General features: G+C 49.0%; 1 protein-coding gene across 2 annotated transcripts in view; it reads left to right on the forward strand.

The window, feature by feature from the left end:
• DOT1L (DOT1 like histone lysine methyltransferase) overlaps positions 1 to 20,909 on the forward strand; it is a 113,522-nt gene that overhangs the window by 48,682 nt on the left and 43,931 nt on the right. For both annotated transcript variants that reach the window (XM_072112841.1, XM_072112846.1), the window contains exons 6-12: positions 354 to 448; positions 5,148 to 5,210; positions 16,142 to 16,197; positions 17,088 to 17,167; positions 18,597 to 18,665; positions 19,208 to 19,314; positions 19,455 to 19,496. In XM_072112841.1, the coding sequence (XP_071968942.1) occupies positions 354 to 448; positions 5,148 to 5,210; positions 16,142 to 16,197; positions 17,088 to 17,167; positions 18,597 to 18,665; positions 19,208 to 19,314; positions 19,455 to 19,496 (512 nt within the window). The remainder of the gene's footprint in view (positions 1 to 353; positions 449 to 5,147; positions 5,211 to 16,141; positions 16,198 to 17,087; positions 17,168 to 18,596; positions 18,666 to 19,207; positions 19,315 to 19,454; positions 19,497 to 20,909) is intronic.

Genomic DNA, 20,909 nt, shown 5'->3' on the forward strand with positions numbered 1-20,909 from the left:
ACATCCCTGCCAACCTCTCTATAAAAAATACTTTATTTACATTTTTGTTGGCTGACTTGTGTTGGAAAACAAGTTCCTTTGACATGTATGACATCTTCTATGTTAGCAGCTCTCCTTTACAGCAATGAACACTTCCCACTTCATCCAGGCACCCAGGCAGGTTTCTTTCTGAAGACTGGTGCTCAGGAAGTTATGAGTTATCAATATGCTGAACATATGGGGGGGGGGGGGGCGTCTGGGAATTTTTTTTTTTCCCTCTTTCTTTTACTATATTGTTATCAAAGAGGGACATACTGGGACTTTTTCATAACTAGCTCTAAATTTAAAACAAATGCCTTTTTTGTCCTTTCCAGGTGTGGGACAAGTTGTTCTACAGGTGGCTGCAGCAACAGGATGTAAACACCATTATGGAGTGGAGAAAGCAGACATCCCAGCTAAATATGCTGAGGTGAGTATTCCGTAAAGTGCTCTATTCATATGTTTTTTGGTTACAAGTTATTTTTAATATTCATACCCCAATGTTTTTCATTATAGTTTATGGTTATGGTAGCTAGTAACTGCAGTTGGCCTTTGTTTTTCTTTTTCTCCTAGTGTCAGATAACCACATCGCTGCATTGTATTTACCAGCCCCTTGCAATCATAAGACCTGCAATGTCAAACCATGGCGTGAGGAGGAAATATTCATTATGGTTGTGCTTTGCTTGTGATTGTGAGGAGTTGGGAGAAGACACAGCTTAGAAAAGAGGTGCCTTGTTCAGGCAGCCCAATTTTTATCTTTCTTAAATAAAACCTGTTGGGCAAATTAACCCCCAAAACTAGATAAATATGTTTTCATAAACTGCAATTAGAATGCATTGCCCCTATCCCTACATTGTCCCTTTACATGCCTGTAAACTTCAGTAAGCAGGTGCTAAAGCTGTATGCAAATGACCTGAGATGTCCAATGAGTCCAGAGGTCGCATATTCCTAGAAGGGTAATAATACTCCTCTTACTATTTTTGAGGAGTATTTTTAGCCTGGAAGGAGTATGAAATTTTCAGTAATACAAGTACAGGCAGTCCCCGGGTTACATACAAGATAGGGACTGTAGGTTTGTTCTTAAGTTGAATTTGTATGTAAGTCGAAACTGTATATTTTATCATTGTAGTTCCCGACAATTTTTTTTTTTTGCCCCAGTGACAATTGGAGTTTCAAATTTTTTTGCTGTAAGAGGACCAAGAATTATCAATAAAGCTTCATTGCAGACAATTATAAGCTGATTATTGCAATCTGGGACTATTTTAAAGCATCCAGAGAGCTTCACCAGAGGTCACAGTGGGCAGAGGGGTCCGTCTGTAACTATGGGTTGTCTGTAAGTCGGGTGTCCTTAAGTAGGGGACCGCCTGTATATAACTCATAGCTGTATATAATGTTGATAGACGCTAATTATATAAGAAAATCATGTGTCAGTATCTTCTGTGTTTAAATAGCAAATTGAGGCAGTTATAGTGATGTTACATCATGCATTGCCCAGACTGGAGCTGATGCCACCAAACCCCCTACCACACTGCGGCCCGCCGAAGCCTCCCACCACCAGACTGCGGGCCGCCGAAGCCTCCCACCACCAGACTGCGGGCCGCCGAAGCCTCCCACCACCAGACTGCGGCCCACCGAAGCCTCCCACCATAAGACTGCCGCCCGCCTGTGTTGGGGGGAGGCGTTTTTTTTTTTTTAGGTTTTTTATTAATTGAATTTGCGTCTTTTGTCATTTTTTACGTGTTTTTACTGTTTATGTAGTCCTGTTTCACATACACCTCATGCCACCTCAGCACTCGCCAGACACGCAGTCCCACGTAACATAAACCTCATGCCACCTCAGCACCCGCCAGACACGCAGTCCTACGTAACATACACCTATGCCACCTCAGCACCCGCCAGACATGCAGTCCCATGTAACATACAGGTCTTCCCTGACCTTATCACATCCACTCCTGTCAGGCCCCCTCACCTCCATACACATGTATGCACACAGTACCTGTACACCTTCTACTTGCAAGCAGCCATTATAGCTCTACTTCCTGTGAGGAGACTGCGTAGTAAGCCACGCCCCTTTCCCGGAGGCTCCGCCCCCTCACGTGCCATTGTCAGGTCCTGCACACCATTGCTGTGCGCTCCGGACCGCTCAGCCCACACACTACAGGGGATAATTGCCAAGCGTACTTTTACGCTTGGCAATTATTCTGGGGAGTAATGGCGCCTCATCATGCGTCTATGACGCTTGGTGAGGCGTTAATGCAAGCTCTGAATGAGTCCTTATCATATTCAGCAGCCCAGCTTATTTATTAGTGGGAGGCACAGCCACACTCCCAGTGCTTGACTGACAGCCTGTATAATGATTTGATAAGCCCCCTGCAGCCTGTGTGTGTATGGGATACTCCAATACACATGACAGCTTGTATAATGATGTGAGGTATAATGGTGTAATGTCTTCCTCCATGTGCTTCCTGGTGCTGGAGGCCATGCCCCCTGCAGCCTGTGTGTGTATTAGATACGCCTATACACATGAATGACAGACTTTATAATGATGTGAGGTATAATGGTGTAATGGCTACATAATTATAGCACTGGGACAAGATGCAAAAACCTTGCATTGAAAAAAAAAAAAAAGCTTCTTGTATCACAATTTTCTGATATTCGTAACTTTTTCATACTTCAATGTATGGAGCTGTGTAAGGTGTCATTGTTTGCAGGATGTGATGATGTTTTCAATGCTACCATTTTGACAAATGTCAGAATGGCGAAAAAAGTGAAAATTTGGATATTGGGTGGCTCTTTTCAGCTATTGTGTAATATTTTTAATGTTTTGAAAGATTGGACAGTTGGGATGTGGTAATTCCTAATGTATTTTCATGACTATAAACATTGCAGATTCACACTAAAGGCATGAAAACTACGAATTAACACATGTGGAATTATATACTTGACAAAAATGTGTAAAACAACTGAAAATGTCTTATATTCTAGGTTCTTCAAAATTCTGGGCCTGGTAGACTCTTCTATTATAAGCTCATATATGGGGTTTTGTAGATTTTGATCCAATTGCTCTTGTCTGAGCGTACAGGCGCCATTTTGAGTACTGCGCCTATCTGAAGGTTATGTGACTGCAGTAACGTCGCTCATATGTGTGAGCCTGCCGGAAGTGACTAGGACTGCAAATCCTCCCCGTAAAATGTGAAAGCCAATGTTCTACTATAACTGGGCTGCCTGGAACTGTTGTATCTCTCCTATACACACAGAGGCTGCAGGGGGCGTGGCCTCATGCACCAGGAAGTATAGAGAGGAGCCATCATCAGGAGTGTTGCATCATTATACAGGCTGTCAGTCAAGCACTGGGGGGTGTGGCTGTGCCGCCCACTCATGAATAAGCTGGACAGCTGAATATGATAATGACTCATTGGACATCTCACAGGTCACTTGCATACAGCTTTAGTATGATTGCTTAAAGAGAACCCGTCATGCAAAATAACCCCCCTAAACTAAATATATTTTCATAAACTGCCATTAGAGAGCATTGCCTCTATCCCTTCATTGTCCCTCTACATGCCTGTAAACCTAAGCAATGAGGTCCTAAAGCTGTATGCAAATGACCTGTGAAATGTCCGATGAAGCATTAGCATATTCAAGCTGTCCACTCTATTCATGAGTGGGAGGTACAGCCACACCCCCAGTGCTTGACTGGCAGCCTGTATAATGGTGTGAGGCTGTATAATGATGTGCTTCCTGGTGCTGGCGCCCCCTGCAGCCTGTGTGTGTATGTGTGTGTGTGTATAGGAGAGATACAGCAGCTCCAGGCAGCCATGTTACAGCAGAACATGTCAGATTCATGTGTAGCTGATGTCTCTGTCTCTCACCTGTATATTAGGAGGATGCAGCATGTCAGCAGATGCAGCACACACTAGCCATGCTTTACTATACATTACACACAGACATGAGCAGGGGGAGGAGAGGGGAGGGGGAACAGGGATGACATCACTGCCTCTGACCATGTGACCAGCCCCATTTACATGATAAAAAATAGATGATTTTACAATGAATAATGTATGAAATAACTAGATAAAAGCTGGGATGGGATCCTTGTGAGCTGCTCCAACAGGTAGAGGTGACAGGACTAGTGGCACAGACCTGATGACCGGTGCCCTTTAAGGGTGCGGTCACACGTTGCGTTTAAAACAACCAAAGAGAGATTTCCCAATTAAACAGCTGTTATCACGTCTGTTTACAAAACACAAGCACTACCGCATTTGTTAACATTTGCATTGTGTAAACGGAAGTGTTAACAGCTGTTTAATTAGGCAAATCTCTGTGTGACTGCACCCTAAATTTACAGGCAAGTCGAGGGACATGAAGGAATGGGGGCAATGATTTCTAATGGCAGTTTATGAAAATATATTTGGTTTTGGAGTTTAATTTCTCTCTAAGGTTCTCTCTAAATCTTATGATGCCTGGTCACTTATACAATATATTGTAATAAAATTGTGTTGCAGTATATTATGAATGTACTGCTCCCGTAAAAAACACCCAGCTGTCATGGCAACCGGTCAGCACCCTCTAATTACTTTACAGCGGTGCTGATCTTCCGTTCGAAGATGGTGGCACCCATATGCCGACAGTCCCACTTACTAGCATGTGTGTAACATTGCACACATGCCACATTTGGAGAGGGCTCAGTTCTTGAGTCCTCTTCACACACGCCTTCATGACCGGCCTACGTATATTTACATCGAGAGGTCATAAAGCCATGATTCTAGGTGCTATATAAGACATATATATTTTTGTGCATCTGAAGTCACTGTCCACCTCCTGCCTCAGAAGGACTCCTCTCAGGGTCCCTTCAGTTCATTTGCATATGGCCTCAAAGGTATCTTTTCTTTTGTGTGTGTTTTTAAAAAAAAAATATTTATTATTCTAAGTAGGTAAATCAGTGAGCGTTAAGAGGAATTTCTAAAGAGGACATTTCATACCCTATTTGAGAGTCCTGATTGTTTAGTGGTGTAAAACCTCGTTTCCTTTTTAAAGTTGTCTTGTACATGTAATTGTTATTGCTGATACAAAATCATTTCGTCTATTTAATTTTTTTTGTTTTTTGTCACTTAAATACTTTGTTTTAGACAATGGATAAGGAGTTCAGAAAATGGATGAAATGGTATGGGAAAAAGCATGCAGAGTACACAGTAAGTACTGAGAATGGAAACGATTTTTTTGTAGCTACAGATTGTTGCAGTAGCAGGGCTTAAGCCAAATACTTGGCTGTTTACTTTGATATTTTGCTAAGGAACCACCAAATGTACAAAAAGTGCATCCAGTAGAGTAGTGCTTAAAGGGAAGCTGTCACCACATTTGCACATATACAGCCAGGGACCAGTTCCTATAGAGCTCTAATAACTGACTGACCCTGTTCTTTTAGGTAAAAATAGATTGGCTTACATCCACATAAATCACCTTTTATCTTGTATTACCTGGAATCGGAGGGTGTCGTGTCCTACTCCGCCCACAGAGGTTGCACTAACATTTTTCTAGAAGGGTAATAATACTCCTCTTACTATTTTTGAGGAGTATGAAATTTTCAGTAATAAAAGTATATACATAGCTGTAACTAATGTTGAAAGTTCTTATTTATATAAGAAAATCATGTGTCAGTATCTTCTGTTTTTAAATAGCAAATTGAGGCAGTTATAGTGATCTTACCACCAACGCCCCCATCCACACTGTGGCTGCTGCCCCCTGAAACCTCCCATCCACCAGATTGTGGCTAACACCGCTGACACCAAACGCCAAGACTGCGAATAACGCACACTATTTCCTGTGCCCAGACTGCGTCAGACAGCGCCAAGCTCAAGCGGCCAGACTGCGGCTAACGCACACTGTATCCCCCCCATGTGGCCAGACTGCGGCTAACGCACACTGTATCCCCCCCATGTGGCCAGACTGCGGCCAACGCACACTGTATCCCCCCCATGTGGCCAGACTGCGGCCAACGCACACTGTATCCCCCCCATGTGGCCAGACTGCGGCTAACGCACACTGTATCCCCCCCATGTGGCCAGACTGCGGCCAACGCACACTGTATCCCCCCCATGTGGCCAGACTGCGGCTAACGCACACTGTATCCCCCCCATGTGGCCAGACTGCGGCTAACGCACACTGTATCCCCCCCCATGTGGCCAGACTGCGGCTAACGCACACTGTATCCCCCCCCATGTGGCCAGACTGCGGCTAACGCACACTGTATCCCCCCCCATGTGGCCAGACTGCGGCTAACGCACACTGTATCCCCCCCCATGTGGCCAGACTGCGGCTAACGCACACTGTATCCCCCCCATGTGGCCAGACTGCGGCTAACGCACACTGTATCCCCCCCATGTGGCCAGACTGCGGCTAACGCACACTGTATCCCCCCCATGTGGCCAGACTGCGGCTAACGCACACTGTATCCCCCCCATGTGGCCAGACTGCGGCTAACGCACACTGTATCCCCCCCATGTGGCCAGACTGCGGCTAACGCACACTGTATCCCCCCCATGTGGCCAGACTGCGGCTAACGCACACTGTATCCCCCCCATGTGGCCAGACTGCGGCTAACGCACACTGTATCCCCCCCATGTGGCCAGACTGCGGCTAACGCACACTGTATCCCCCCCATGTGGCCAGACTGCGGCTAACGCACACTGTATCCCCCCCATGTGGCCAGACTGCGGCTAACGCACACTGTATCCCCCCCATGTGGCCAGACTGCGGCTAACGCACACTGTATCCCCCCCATGTGGCCAGACTGCGGCTAACGCACACTGTATCCCCCCCATGTGGCCAGACTGCGGCTAACGCACACTGTATCCCCCCCATGTGGCCAGACTGCGGCTAACGCACACTGTATCCCCCCCATGTGGCCAGACTGCGGCTAACGCACACTGTATCCCCCCCATGTGGCCAGACTGCGGCTAACGCACACTGTATCCCCCCCATGTGGCCAGACTGCGGCTAACGCACACTGTATCCCCCCCATGTGGCCAGACTGCGGCTAACGCACACTGTATCCCCCCCATGTGGCCAGACTGCGGCTAACGCACACTGTATCCCCCCCATGTGGCCAGACTGCGGCTAACGCACACTGTATCCCCCCCATGTGGCCAGACTGCGGCTAACGCACACTGTATCCCCCCCATGTGGCCAGACTGCGGCTAACGCACACTGTATCCCCCCCATGTGGCCAGACTGCGGCTAACGCACACTGTATCCCCCCCATGTGGCCAGACTGCGGCTAACGCACACTGTATCCCCCCCATGTGGCCAGACTGCGGCTAACGCACACTGTATCCCCCCCATGTGGCCAGACTGCGGCTAACGCACACTGTATCCCCCCCATGTGGCCAGACTGCGGCCAACGCACACTGTATCCCCCCCATGTGGCCAGACTGCGGCCAACGCACACTGTATCCCCCCCATGTGGCCAGACTGCGGCCAACGCACACTGTATCCCCCCCATGTGGCCAGACTGCGGCCAACGCACACTGTATCCCCCCCATGTGGCCAGACTGCGGCCAACGCACACTGTATCCCCCCCATGTGGCCAGACTGCGGCCAACGCACACTGTATCCCCCCCATGTGGCCAGACTGCGGCCAACGCACACTGTATCCCCCCCATGTGGCCAGACTGCGGCCAACGCACACTGTATCCCCCCCATGTGGCCAGACTGCGGCCAACGCACACTGTATCCCCCCCATGTGGCCAGACTGCGGCCAACGCACACTGTATCCCCCCCATGTGGCCAGACTGCGGCCAACGCACACTGTGTCCCCCCCATGTGGCCAGACTGCGGCCAACGCACACTGTGTCCCCCCCATGTGGCCAGACTGCGGCCAACGCACACTGTGTCCCCCCCATGTGGCCAGACTGCGGCCAACGCACACTGTGTCCCCCCCATGTGGCCAGACTGCGGCCAACGCACACTGTGTCCCCCCCATGTGGCCAGACTGCGGCCAACGCACACTGTGTCCCCCCCATGTGGCCAGACTGCGGCCAACGCACACTGTGTCCCCCCCATGTGGCCAGACTGCGGCCAACGCACACTGTGTCCCCCCCATGTGGCCAGACTGCGGCCAACGCACACTGTGTCCCCCCCATGTGGCCAGACTGCGGCCAACGCACACTGTGTCCCCCCCATGTGGCCAGACTGCGGCCAACGCACACTGTGTCCCCCCCATGTGGCCAGACTGCGGCCAACGCACACTGTGTCCCCCCCATGTGGCCAGACTGCGGCCAACGCACACTGTGTCCCCCCCATGTGGCCAGACTGCGGCCAACGCACACTGTGTCCCCCCCATGTGGCCAGACTGCGGCCAACGCACACTGTGTCCCCCCCATGTGGCCAGACTGCGGCCAACGCACACTGTGTCCCCCCCATGTGGCCAGACTGCGGCCAACGCACACTGTGTCCCCCCCATGTGGCCAGACTGCGGCCAACGCACACTGTGTCCCCCCCATGTGGCCAGACTGCGGCCAACGCACACTGTGTCCCCCCCATGTGGCCAGACTGCGGCCAACGCACACTGTGTCCCCCCCATGTGGCCAGACTGCGGCCAACGCACACTGTGTCCCCCCCATGTGGCCAGACTGCGGCCAACGCACACTGTGTCCCCCCCATGTGGCCAGACTGCGGCCAACGCACACTGTGTCCCCCCCATGTGGCCAGACTGCGGCCAACGCACACTGTGTCCCCCCCATGTGGCCAGACTGCGGCCAACGCACACTGTGTCCCCCCCATGTGGCCAGACTGCGGCCAACGCACACTGTGTCCCCCCCATGTGGCCAGACTGCGGCCAACGCACACTGTGTCCCCCCCATGTGGCCAGACTGCGGCCAACGCACACTGTGTCCCCCCCATGTGGCCAGACTGCGGCCAACGCACACTGTGTCCCCCCCATGTGGCCAGACTGCGGCCAACGCACACTGTGTCCCCCCCATGTGGCCAGACTGCGGCCAACGCACACTGTGTCCCCCCCATGTGGCCAGACTGCGGCCAACGCACACTGTGTCCCCCCCATGTGGCCAGACTGCGGCCAACGCACACTGTGTCCCCCCCATGTGGCCAGACTGCGGCCAACGCACACTGTGTCCCCCCCATGTGGCCAGACTGCGGCCAACGCACACTGTGTCCCCCCCATGTGGCCAGACTGCGGCCAACGCACACTGTGTCCCCCCCATGTGGCCAGACTGCGGCCAACGCACACTGTGTCCCCCCCATGTGGCCAGACTGCGGCCAACGCACACTGTGTCCCCCCCATGTGGCCAGACTGCGGCCAACGCACACTGTGTCCCCCCCATGTGGCCAGACTGCGGCCAACGCACACTGTGTCCCCCCCATGTGGCCAGACTGCGGCCAACGCACACTGTGTCCCCCCCATGTGGCCAGACTGCGGCCAACGCACACTGTGTCCCCCCCATGTGGCCAGACTGCGGCCAACGCACACTGTGTCCCCCCCATGTGGCCAGACTGCGGCCAACGCACACTGTGTCCCCCCCATGTGGCCAGACTGCGGCCAACGCACACTGTGTCCCCCCCATGTGGCCAGACTGCGGCCAACGCACACTGTGTCCCCCCCATGTGGCCAGACTGCGGCCAACGCACACTGTGTCCCCCCCATGTGGCCAGACTGCGGCCAACGCACACTGTGTCCCCCCCATGTGGCCAGACTGCGGCCAACGCACACTGTGTCCCCCCCATGTGGCCAGACTGCGGCCAACGCACACTGTGTCCCCCCCATGTGGCCAGACTGCGGCCAACGCACACTGTGTCCCCCCCATGTGGCCAGACTGCGGCCAACGCACACTGTGTCCCCCCCATGTGGCCAGACTGCGGCCAACGCACACTGTGTCCCCCCCATGTGGCCAGACTGCGGCCAACGCACACTGTGTCCCCCCCATGTGGCCAGACTGCGGCCAACGCACACTGTGTCCCCCCCATGTGGCCAGACTGCGGCCAACGCACACTGTGTCCCCCCCATGTGGCCAGACTGCGGCCAACGCACACTGTGTCCCCCCCATGTGGCCAGACTGCGGCCAACGCACACTGTGTCCCCCCCATGTGGCCAGACTGCGGCCAACGCACACTGTGTCCCCCCCATGTGGCCAGACTGCGGCCAACGCACACTGTGTCCCCCCCATGTGGCCAGACTGCGGCCAACGCACACTGTGTCCCCCCCATGTGGCCAGACTGCGGCCAACGCACACTGTGTCCCCCCCATGTGGCCAGACTGCGGCCAACGCACACTGTGTCCCCCCCATGTGGCCAGACTGCGGCCAACGCACACTGTGTCCCCCCCATGTGGCCAGACTGCGGCCAACGCACACTGTGTCCCCCCCATGTGGCCAGACTGCGGCCAACGCACACTGTGTCCCCCCCATGTGGCCAGACTGCGGCCAACGCACACTGTGTCCCCCCCATGTGGCCAGACTGCGGCCAACGCACACTGTGTCCCCCCCATGTGGCCAGACTGCGGCCAACGCACACTGTGTCCCCCCCATGTGGCCAGACTGCGGCCAACGCACACTGTGTCCCCCCCATGTGGCCAGACTGCGGCCAACGCACACTGTGTCCCCCCCATGTGGCCAGACTGCGGCCAACGCACACTGTGTCCCCCCCATGTGGCCAGACTGCGGCCAACGCACACTGTGTCCCCCCCATGTGGCCAGACTGCGGCCAACGCACACTGTGTCCCCCCCATGTGGCCAGACTGCGGCCAACGCACACTGTGTCCCCCCCATGTGGCCAGACTGCGGCCAACGCACACTGTGTCCCCCCCATGTGGCCAGACTGCGGCCAACGCACACTGTGTCCCCCCCATGTGGCCAGACTGCGGCCAACGCACACTGTGTCCCCCCCATGTGGCCAGACTGCGGCCAACGCACACTGTGTCCCCCCCATGTGGCCAGACTGCGGCCAACGCACACTGTGTCCCCCCCATGTGGCCAGACTGCGGCCAACGCACACTGTGTCCCCCCCCATGTGGCCAGACTGCGGCCAACGCACACTGTGTCCCCCCCCATGTGGCCAGACTGCGGCCAACGCACACTGTGTCCCCCCCCATGTGGCCAGACTGCGGCCAACGCACACTGTGTCCCCCCCCATGTGGCCAGACTGCGGCCAACGCACACTGTGTCCCCCCCCATGTGGCCAGACTGCGGCCAACGCACACTGTGTCCCCCCCCATGTGGCCAGACTGCGGCCAACGCACACTGTGTCCCCCCCCATGTGGCCAGACTGCGGCCAACGCACACTGTGTCCCCCCCCATGTGGCCAGACTGCGGCCAACGCACACTGTGTCCCCCCCCATGTGGCCAGACTGCGGCCAACGCACACTGTGTCCCCCCCCCATGTGGCCAGACTGCGGCCAACGCACACTGTGTCCCCCCCCATGTGGCCAGACTGCGGCCAACGCACACTGTGTCCCCCCCCATGTGGCCAGACTGCGGCCAACGCACACTGTGTCCCCCCCCATGTGGCCAGACTGCGGCCAACGCACACTGTGTCCCCCCCCATGTGGCCAGACTGCGGCCAACGCACACTGTGTCCCCCCCCATGTGGCCAGACTGCGGCCAACGCACACTGTGTCCCCCCCCATGTGGCCAGACTGCGGCCAACGCACACTGTGTCCCCCCCCATGTGGCCAGACTGCGGCCAACGCACACTGCGTCCCCCCCCCCTCCCTCATTTGATCAGACTGCGGCCAACGCACACTGCGTCCCCCCCCCCTCCCTCATTTGATCAGACTGCGGCCAACGCACACTGCGTCCCCCCCCCCTCCCTCATTTGATCAGACTGCGGCCAACGCACACTGCGTCCCCCCCCCCTCCCTCATTTGATCAGACTGCGGCCAACGCACACTGCGTCCCCCCCCCCTCCCTCATTTGATCAGACTGCGGCCAACGCACACTGCGTCCCCCCCCCCTCCCTCATTTGATCAGACTGCGGCCAACGCACACTGCGTCCCCCCCCCCTCCCTCATTTGATCAGACTGCGGCCAACGCACACTGCGTCCCCCCCCCCCCTCCCTCATTTGATCAGACTGCGGCCAACGCACACTGCCCCCCCCCCCCTCCCTCATTTGATCAGACTGCGGCCAACGCACACTGCCCCCCCCCCTCCCTCATTTGATCAGACTACGGTAGACGTGGCTGAGCCTCAGTGGCCAGGCTGCATCTGACACTGCAAATCCATGATGGTTGCTTTGCTTTTTTTTTGGTGTCTGTGTTTTTGAATCTTGTTTTTATTAATTCAATTTGTCTGTCATTTTTTTGTAATTTTAGATACTGTTTATGCAGTTCACATATAACAGTGATCTTATGGTGATCCCACAGGATCACTGTTATCAATGCTCCAGTCAAATGACCTTGTAGCCGAGTTCACGGGCTGCCAGAATATGCTGCAGCTCCGCAGGCAGGATTAGGAGAGGGAGGAGAAAACTATTGACAATTTTTTTTTTTTTAACCCCTTAAGGACGCAGCCATTTTGTAGCTTAAGGCTCAGCCCGATTTTTTTTGGATTCTGACTTGCTTCGCTTTATATGGTTATAACTTTTGAACACTGTTACTTATCAAAACGATTCTGAGATTTTTTCCTCACATGTTGTACTTCATTTTAGTGGTAAATTTTGGCAGATAAGTTTTGCGTTTATTTACAAAAAAAAAAGAAAATATGATAAATTTTTTGAAAAATTTGCCATTTTCGAAATTCTAAATCATTGCGTTTTCAGGCAGATAGATTTACCACCTAAATAAGTTGCTGAATAACATTTCCCATATGTCTACTTTACATTTTCATAATTTCTGAAATGTCTGGATAATTTATTTTGATGTCACGCGGCTTACAAATAGAATATCGCTTTTCCGCATTTTCAGAATTGACTATTTTGGGGATAAATACAGTTTTGAATGAAATTTTACATATTTAGCATTAAAACCCCCTATATAACCAACCCATTTTCAAATCTGCACCCCTCAAGCTATCAGAAACAGCTTTTACGAAGATTGTTAACCCCTTGAGATCTTCATAGTAATTGAATCAAAATGGAGGTGAAATTTAGAATGGTCATATTGTTCCCTTATACGTTCATTTAGCACTAAAATTTACACATTTCCAAAATATAAAAAGAGAAAACCCACCATACAATTTGTTCTGCAATTTCTCCTGAGTACAAAGACCCCCCACATGTGGCTGTGACTTGTTTTATGGGGGCACAGCGAGGTGCAGAAGGAAAGGAGGGCCCTGCAGCTGCCAGGATTTTAGTTTCCTCATTGGCCCCTTTTGAAGTCTATAAAATTTTCGCTTTTTCGTTATTGGGGCCATGTGACGGCATTTTTTTTTGCGGGATGAGATGCTTTATCCATTGTTACCATTTTGGGGTTGGTATCACCTATTTTTTTGGTGTTCACCGTATAGACTAATAATCCTGTTATCTTTATTCTATGGGTTGATACGATTACGGGGATACCAGACATGAATATATTTTCTTACGTTTTACTAAATTTGTCAAACAAAACCCTAATGTGGGGAAAAATCTATCATTTATGTATTGCCGTCTTCCAAGTGGCATAACATTGTTACTTTTTTGGCTACGGAGCTGGTTGATGGCGTGTTTTTTGCGGGACATGTTGTACTTTGCACCAGTATCATGTCTGAGTACATATGGTTTTTTGATCGCATTTTATAGCATTTTTTGTTGGATTGAAAAGGTAAAAATCATAATTTTTGGAGGGTTTAGAACAGTTTTTTTTTACGGCGTTTATCGTGGGGGTTCAATAATGATTTACTTTTATTCTACGGGTTGTTACGGACGCGGTGATACTATATATGTGGGGTTTGTGTTATGATTTAGACTTTTTTTTGAGTTATATGTCTCTTTATATGTTTTGGAGGTTTGGGGCATTTTTAGTGATTTATGACTTTATTTTTTTATTGAATAACTTTTTTTTTTTACTTTTTCACTTTTATGCCATGCGACATGAACAAGCAATCATCTGATTGCTTCTTCATGATAATATTCTGCAATACTGATGTATTGCAGAGTATTATCAGTGTCAGCCTATACACTTGCATAGGCTGGTACTGTGCCAGTAAGATGACGTCACAGACGCCATCTTACTGGCAATTCTTGCAAGTAACTCTGGGGTCGAGATCGGACCCCAGAGTTGCTATAGCAACGATTGGCGCCCCCCGAAAACGGTTCGGGGGGGCCGATCGTGGGGGAAAGACCCCCCCAGATGCATGACCGCGGCATTTAACGGGTTAAGCACCCGCGATCGGAGACAACTCCGATCGCGGGTGTTACACTGGGGTGCCGGCTATTAGTTACAGCCGGCACCCCGTGTTTCCCGATGCCGGTTTGGCTCTGATCCAGAGCCGAGCCTGCATAATATATCCGCCACTGAGCGCTAAGTCGCTGCGCTCCGTGGCGGATATATTGGCCACGGAGCGTGAAGGGGTTAAAGAGTAAAACTGCATATACAAGCGTTGCTGACGTTTGTTAACGTCATCTGCTACCACCTCAGCACCTGCCAGACATGCAGTTTAATGTAATATATATACCTCATGCCACCTCAACACCAGCCAGACATGCAGTCCCGTATACCATACACATCATGCCACCTTGGCACCCCCCCAGACATGCAATCCCATGTAACATACACCTCATGCCACCTCAGCACACGCCAGACATGCAGTTCCATGTAACATACACCTCATGCCACCTCAGCACCTGCTAGACATGCAGTCCCATGTAACATACACCTCATGCCACTTCAGCAGCTGCAAGACAGTCTCATGTAACATACATGTCTTCCCTGATCTTACTACCACCATCATGTCCACTCCTGTGCGGCCCCCTCACCTCCATACACATGTATGCACAAAGTCCCCCTACCAGTTTTTCTTGCAGGCAGCCATTACAGCTCTACTTCCTGCACTGTGAGGAGACTGTAGTAAGCCACACCTCTTTCCCGGAAGCTCCGCCCCGTGACATCACTGTTACCCGGAGCGTATCCATTCTACAATGTAACGTGTGCTGAGCAGCGCCGGCCAGCGCGCTGCCATTGTAATGATATGCCCTGCACACGATTCCTGTGCACCCTGGACCGCTCAGCCCACGCACTACAGGGGATAATTGCCAAGTGTACTTTTACGCTTGTCAATTATTCCGGGGAGTAATGGCGCCTCATCATGCGTCTATGACGCTTGGTGAGGCGTTAATGCGATCTCTGGCCGCCCATCTTATCCTCCCCATGCCTTATGCCTCCTAACTGGTCACCGTTCATGTCATGTGACCAGAGTGACATTTATTTCTACTCCTCTCCATCCTCATGTAATCACATTCATGGTGTACAGTTTGCTATTATTGGTAGGCTGAGACCTGCAATGATATCACTGGTCACATGTAAAACAAGGCACCATGTAAAAAAAATTGACCCAATATTTCACATCTCTACATGGAGCTTTATATGTCTGTAGTTGAATATTAGCAGATGGTCTCGAAGTACGAGGAGGAAGAGCAGTGATTTAAAGAGAGACAGAGCTGTCAGAATTTTGGGGCGTGGGTCACTGCCTGCCTCATAGAGAGAAGTGTCACAAATACCAAACGAGTCAGAAAAGCTAATTTGCATATCAGAAAAATGTCTGTAAATAAGGTACTGTCTCTCACTGGCAGCTAATTTAGGTGAAATGGGAAGGACGTGTTACTCAGGGTGGTCAAAATCTGAAATTAAAAGTAAAAATAAAGAAAATCAATAAAAAATAAACCTGTAACCTGTTTTAAATAAATCTGACATCAGAATCCATCATGATAGGGCACTTGGTCATAAAGACACTGTGACTGTGGTAATTTTATATTTGTTATCCATGGCCTCCTTCCTTCTAAAATCACCTTTTTCTAATGAACCTGAAAGTCGCTGGGGGCATTACCAGAGCAGTTGGTTCCTTTTCCTAACATTTCAGGACCCAAATGCATAAAAAAAACCTGGATTCAGCTGCACCTTTTCTCATGTGGAAGGGCTCATTAATTTCAGACTGTGTCCAGAATAATTTGCCTGAATACATTTTTTCCCCCTCTTTTTAGCTGGAACGTGGAGACTTCCTGTCAGAAGAATGGAGGGAAAGAATTGCCAACACAAGGTGGTTTATCTGTTCAGTATTGGTCATAAGAAAGTACTCCAGCAATTTTCTTTTATATATAATGCAGCATAGGCTATTATTTATGGGGTCCCAACTGGCTTATGTAAATTTACAGCACCATGCCTTAAATGTTGGTTGACATACTATGAGATCCTACCTACCGTTACCAGTCATGATTGTTCATGGCAGCTGGGTATGGCCATGATGTGGGCAGTGATTGTGTACCATAACAGCTGGGAGCTTCTCATAAGGGGGTGATACAAAGAAAATTACAATGCCATACCCCCCCCCCCCGTATGTTTCGATTAAGCTAGAAATTTAACAGTACAATAACGGGGGGAGGATTAGTATGTGCAGCTGCATTGTTTTATTGAGCTGACGGGTCCTCTTTTTAAAGCTCCCACGTGTTGGACATTTGACATTGGACCTTTCACAAAGTTAGGTGGACCTGGTCTAAAGCTCATGTAAAGCAGTCCTAACTTTCCTTTCGCTCTATGCAGTATCTACATACAGCACAGAGATTCAAACGTATCCTTAGAATAGATTATCTGTTTCCAAAACATGGGAAAGGCATTTTTTTTCTCAAACCTTTTGTTTTTTTTCAGACACTATAGTTTAATAGATGAATATATTCAAATAGTTCCCAGCAATTGTACACAAATTTGTTACAATCTTTTACTAGTTCTATCAGTTTACATGATTAGAAAGTTGCTGTACTATTTAGTTTTTTCCTCAACTTGTATTAAATTGAGATCACTGATAAATCATGCCGTGCCTTTAGTGTAATGATACTTGCTGCATTTGGATTCAAGACGTGGCTTGCTGGACAAGAGTGACAAAAGAAAACCAATGTGCTTGTTCTGGGATTAACATGACATGTTATCTTGCAGTGTTATTTTTGTGAATAATTTTGCCTTTGGTCCTGAGGTCGATCACCAGCTTAAGGAGAGATTTGCCAACATGAAGGAAGGTAATGTATTGATCCGCTATTTTGTCATTTGGAGTTTTGCTTTTAGATTCTAGGCCAGTTTTCTGCATGTATTTTAACAGTTTTTTTTGGAGGCGATTTTTTTTTTTTTTTTTTTTTTTTTCCTTCCATTTTTTTGTTTAGACTATGCATGCAAAGTGTAAATAAGAGATTATTGTAAAATTGAAACAATTGCCAGTGCAGTTCTTTTGGTTTTGGAGGTAAATAGCTTGGTAAAATAAACACCAAAAACTTGTTTAAAAATCATTAAAGATGCTTGAAATTTTTATGTGTTTTAAAATTCATTCACAAGTGTTTGTGCAGGATGCCATGGCAAACTATATTTTATATTCCTCTTTACTGCTATACAGTAATTTAGCATTTGGAGAATTAAAATAGCGTATATACTTGAGTATAAGCCAACCCAAGCGTAAGTTGCGGTCCCTAATTTTACCACAAAATACTGGGAAAACCTATTGTATAGGGTGAAATGGGAAATGCATTGGTCACAGCCCCCCCCAGTATATAGCTAGCCAGCCCCTGCCCCCAGCCCAGTATATAGCTAGCCAGCCCCTGCCCCCCCAGTATATAGCTAGCCAGCCCCTGCCCCGCAGTGTATATCTAACCCCCTCCCCCCAGTGTATAGCCAGCCCCCTTCCCAGCCTATTAAAAACAAACCCTGTACTCCTTTTTCTGACGCCCCCTGCAGGTCCTCTTCTTGTTTTCGATGCTCCGCATTCCTGCGCACTGCCGTTGTGCACACACATGACGTCAGCCGCTAGCTGACCTCAGTGTCTATGCCACTATTGGACATGTCAGCAAGCGGCTGACAACATGGTGTGTGCGACGGCAGCATGCAGGGACATGAAGCCAAGTTAGGTTTCTGCTCAAGTATATATGGTAGTTTTACTTTGAAGTAGTGAATGAAATTAAATAGGAAATTATTCATAAACCTAAGTGGCTTGTGCAGGAGGCAGTTGTTTACCCACAGAAATAACCGTAGACAAAAGTTTGATATCCTTTACTTGTATTTTGAATATGTTAGGACAGGGTCCGTAGGTTATGGTTTCCAAATGCCTGATATTAAACTTGCTTCTCACCCTTAGGGATGTTTTCCTCTACAAAGGCAAGAAAAGTAAAAATTGGCTGCATTTTTTTTTCACATTTCTTTTGACACTTTCTTGAGGTCCCTTACATGCTAGCAAGTCTTATGCATCCAACTGGCATCACTCTGTGCGTGCTGGCTGGAATGTACAGCCCAAACACTGGGCAAACCGGACCTGAACTGTCATGCTGAGTTTAGTTCAGGTTGCCGCCATTAGGGCACTATCGCAGTTGACTGCATCACTCTCGCTAGTGTGTAAGGGGCTTACTGTTTTATTTATTTATACCAACATGGCCTTAATTAATTTTTTCTTAACTGATCTCTCAGGTGGCAGAATTGTCTCCTCCAAACCATTTGCACCTCTCAACTTCAGAATTAACAGCAGAAACCTTAGTGGTGAGTTTTCTTCAGGGGGAGGGATGTCATCAAGAGAAAGGGTTAGTCTAAATTAGAATTCGTCCACACCGGTGTAGAACTGGTGAACAGAATACGCCATTTTAGTTTAACAGATCTACATTTGAACTAGTAAGTCCCTGAGACACAACTCTTGTGTTTTTGGATGTGTGTTACCTGTTTCAACGCACATCGCCATTTTAATTTTTATGGACTCGCTAACATGACGGTTGTTTCCACAACACCAACTCCAGCAGTCTCTTCTCCTGTCATTGACTTGTGAGCTGACCTCACACCCGAATGAAACACTGGCTGCAATCAATGGACCATAGAACTGATTGTGGCCTATAATATGCACATATTGGGTACAAATCCAAACAGAAGTCCTGTTTACTACCAGTTACCACTGACTGACTGGGGCTGGGCTTTGTTAAAACACAAGTTGTAGGTAGTTGTGATGCTGTTTTATGGAAAAAACAGACACACTTTGTTTTCTGAAAGTTTATAAAGCGGCCCTTTGCCTTTTATTTCTTTTTGTTTTTTAGATATTGGCACAATAATGAGAGTTGTGGAACTGTCACCACTCAAAGGTTCTGTTTCTTGGACCGGCAAGCCAGTTTCCTACTATCTGCACACCATTGATCGGACTTTAGTAAGCATCCCATTACTCGATTTCTTATGTTTTGGATTTTTTGTTTCCATTAAGCCTTACAGTTATATTAAACTACAAATGATTTAATCAGATATTGTTCATTCAGAAGTAGTGTAAATTTTATTACAATTGTCTTGCAGCTTGAAAATTATTTTTCCAGTCTGAAAAATCCAAAACTCAGGGTAAGTAAAAAAAAAAATGTAATATTTATATATGTATATGTTTTTTTGTTAGCTAAGCACCCGTGAAAAAGTGAAACATTAGTTGCCTTTTGAATTTTATGCTTATTATTTAATAAATATTAATAAAATATTTAAATCGATATTACAGCACTGTTTTGGTCAAGTGAAATTCCTTTAATTTAGGAGACTGTATGCTGTGCATTTGATGCATCACATCTACTAGAGTGGAGATCCTCTACAGCAGGCTCTTACAGGCAGCATGGAAGACTTCATACCGCATTACTACACTGTATATCTTGAGGAATGACTAGAGCAGCATCATGATCTGTTTGTGTGTCCACTTCTTGCTATTTCTCCAATTGCTCCCTTGTGTCCCCTGTTCTCTTATATCCCCCACTGGGGGAGTTATAAAGTGCTGGTGCAACAGATATATTCCTTCAGATATATCAGAGGCTCTGGCCTCTGGCACATCTGTGGTCACACCAAGTGGCCAGGCAATCCTATGCCAGACCCAGCCAGGCATAGAATTGGATCTGGTGCAGGCCATAGCTAAAGCACCAGTTGCTCTAAATTTCTTTTAATCCCAAAAGGGCCACCTGTGTAAAGCTCTCCACCTCACACATGAGGCACTTCTGGGATCGAATAAATTGCAGAGCAACAGTCCAGTCTGCATGGTTTTTGATCCAACATTGTCAGTATACTTTCCTGGAAATCCACCTTGCCATAGAAGTCGTTTTATATGAAGCAGCACTCCAGATCCAATAAGTGAAAATAGGGTGAAGTATATTCACAGACAGCTATATATATACTCGTGTATAAGCCAAGTTTTTCAGCACAAAAAATGTATTGAAAAACCTCACCTCAGCTTATACACGAGTCAATTAAAAAAACTGTACATACACAACTTAAGTGGCGCACCCGATGCCCGGCTTCTGGCTTCTCGGCGCTGCCCAAGGGCATCTACAAATGTTTTATGATGCCAAAAAAAAAATTTAATGTTGGTGCTCAAATATCATTCTCTTCCAAGCCCTGTTGTGTCTCCATCTTGTAGCCTATTGCCATATATGGGGTATTACCATACCCGTAATAACAGGCAGAATGTTTTTTGGGGTGTTTATCCACAGTGGCATGGGTTGGGCTGATTTCATTTGTCACTACAATGGTACATTTGAGAAAACAATGCAATTTTTACACTGACCCCATACACTTTCTATTAAATTTGGTCCAGCATCTCGGGGATTAAAACCCTAGATCAATGCTTTGAGGTGTGCCCTTTTCTAAAATGGGGTTTTTATCGCACTGGTACCTCGGAGGCACCACAACATCAGTCTAGTAAAAAGGGTGCTCCAAAAGCTAAATTCTGCTTGTCCCTTCTGAGTCCTGCCGCTTCCCCAGCCTGTAGACTATTGCTAC

The sequence above is a fragment of the Engystomops pustulosus genome, chromosome 1 (assembly GCF_040894005.1).
Source record: "Engystomops pustulosus chromosome 1, aEngPut4.maternal, whole genome shotgun sequence".
Taxonomy (NCBI): Eukaryota; Metazoa; Chordata; class Amphibia; order Anura; family Leptodactylidae; genus Engystomops; species Engystomops pustulosus.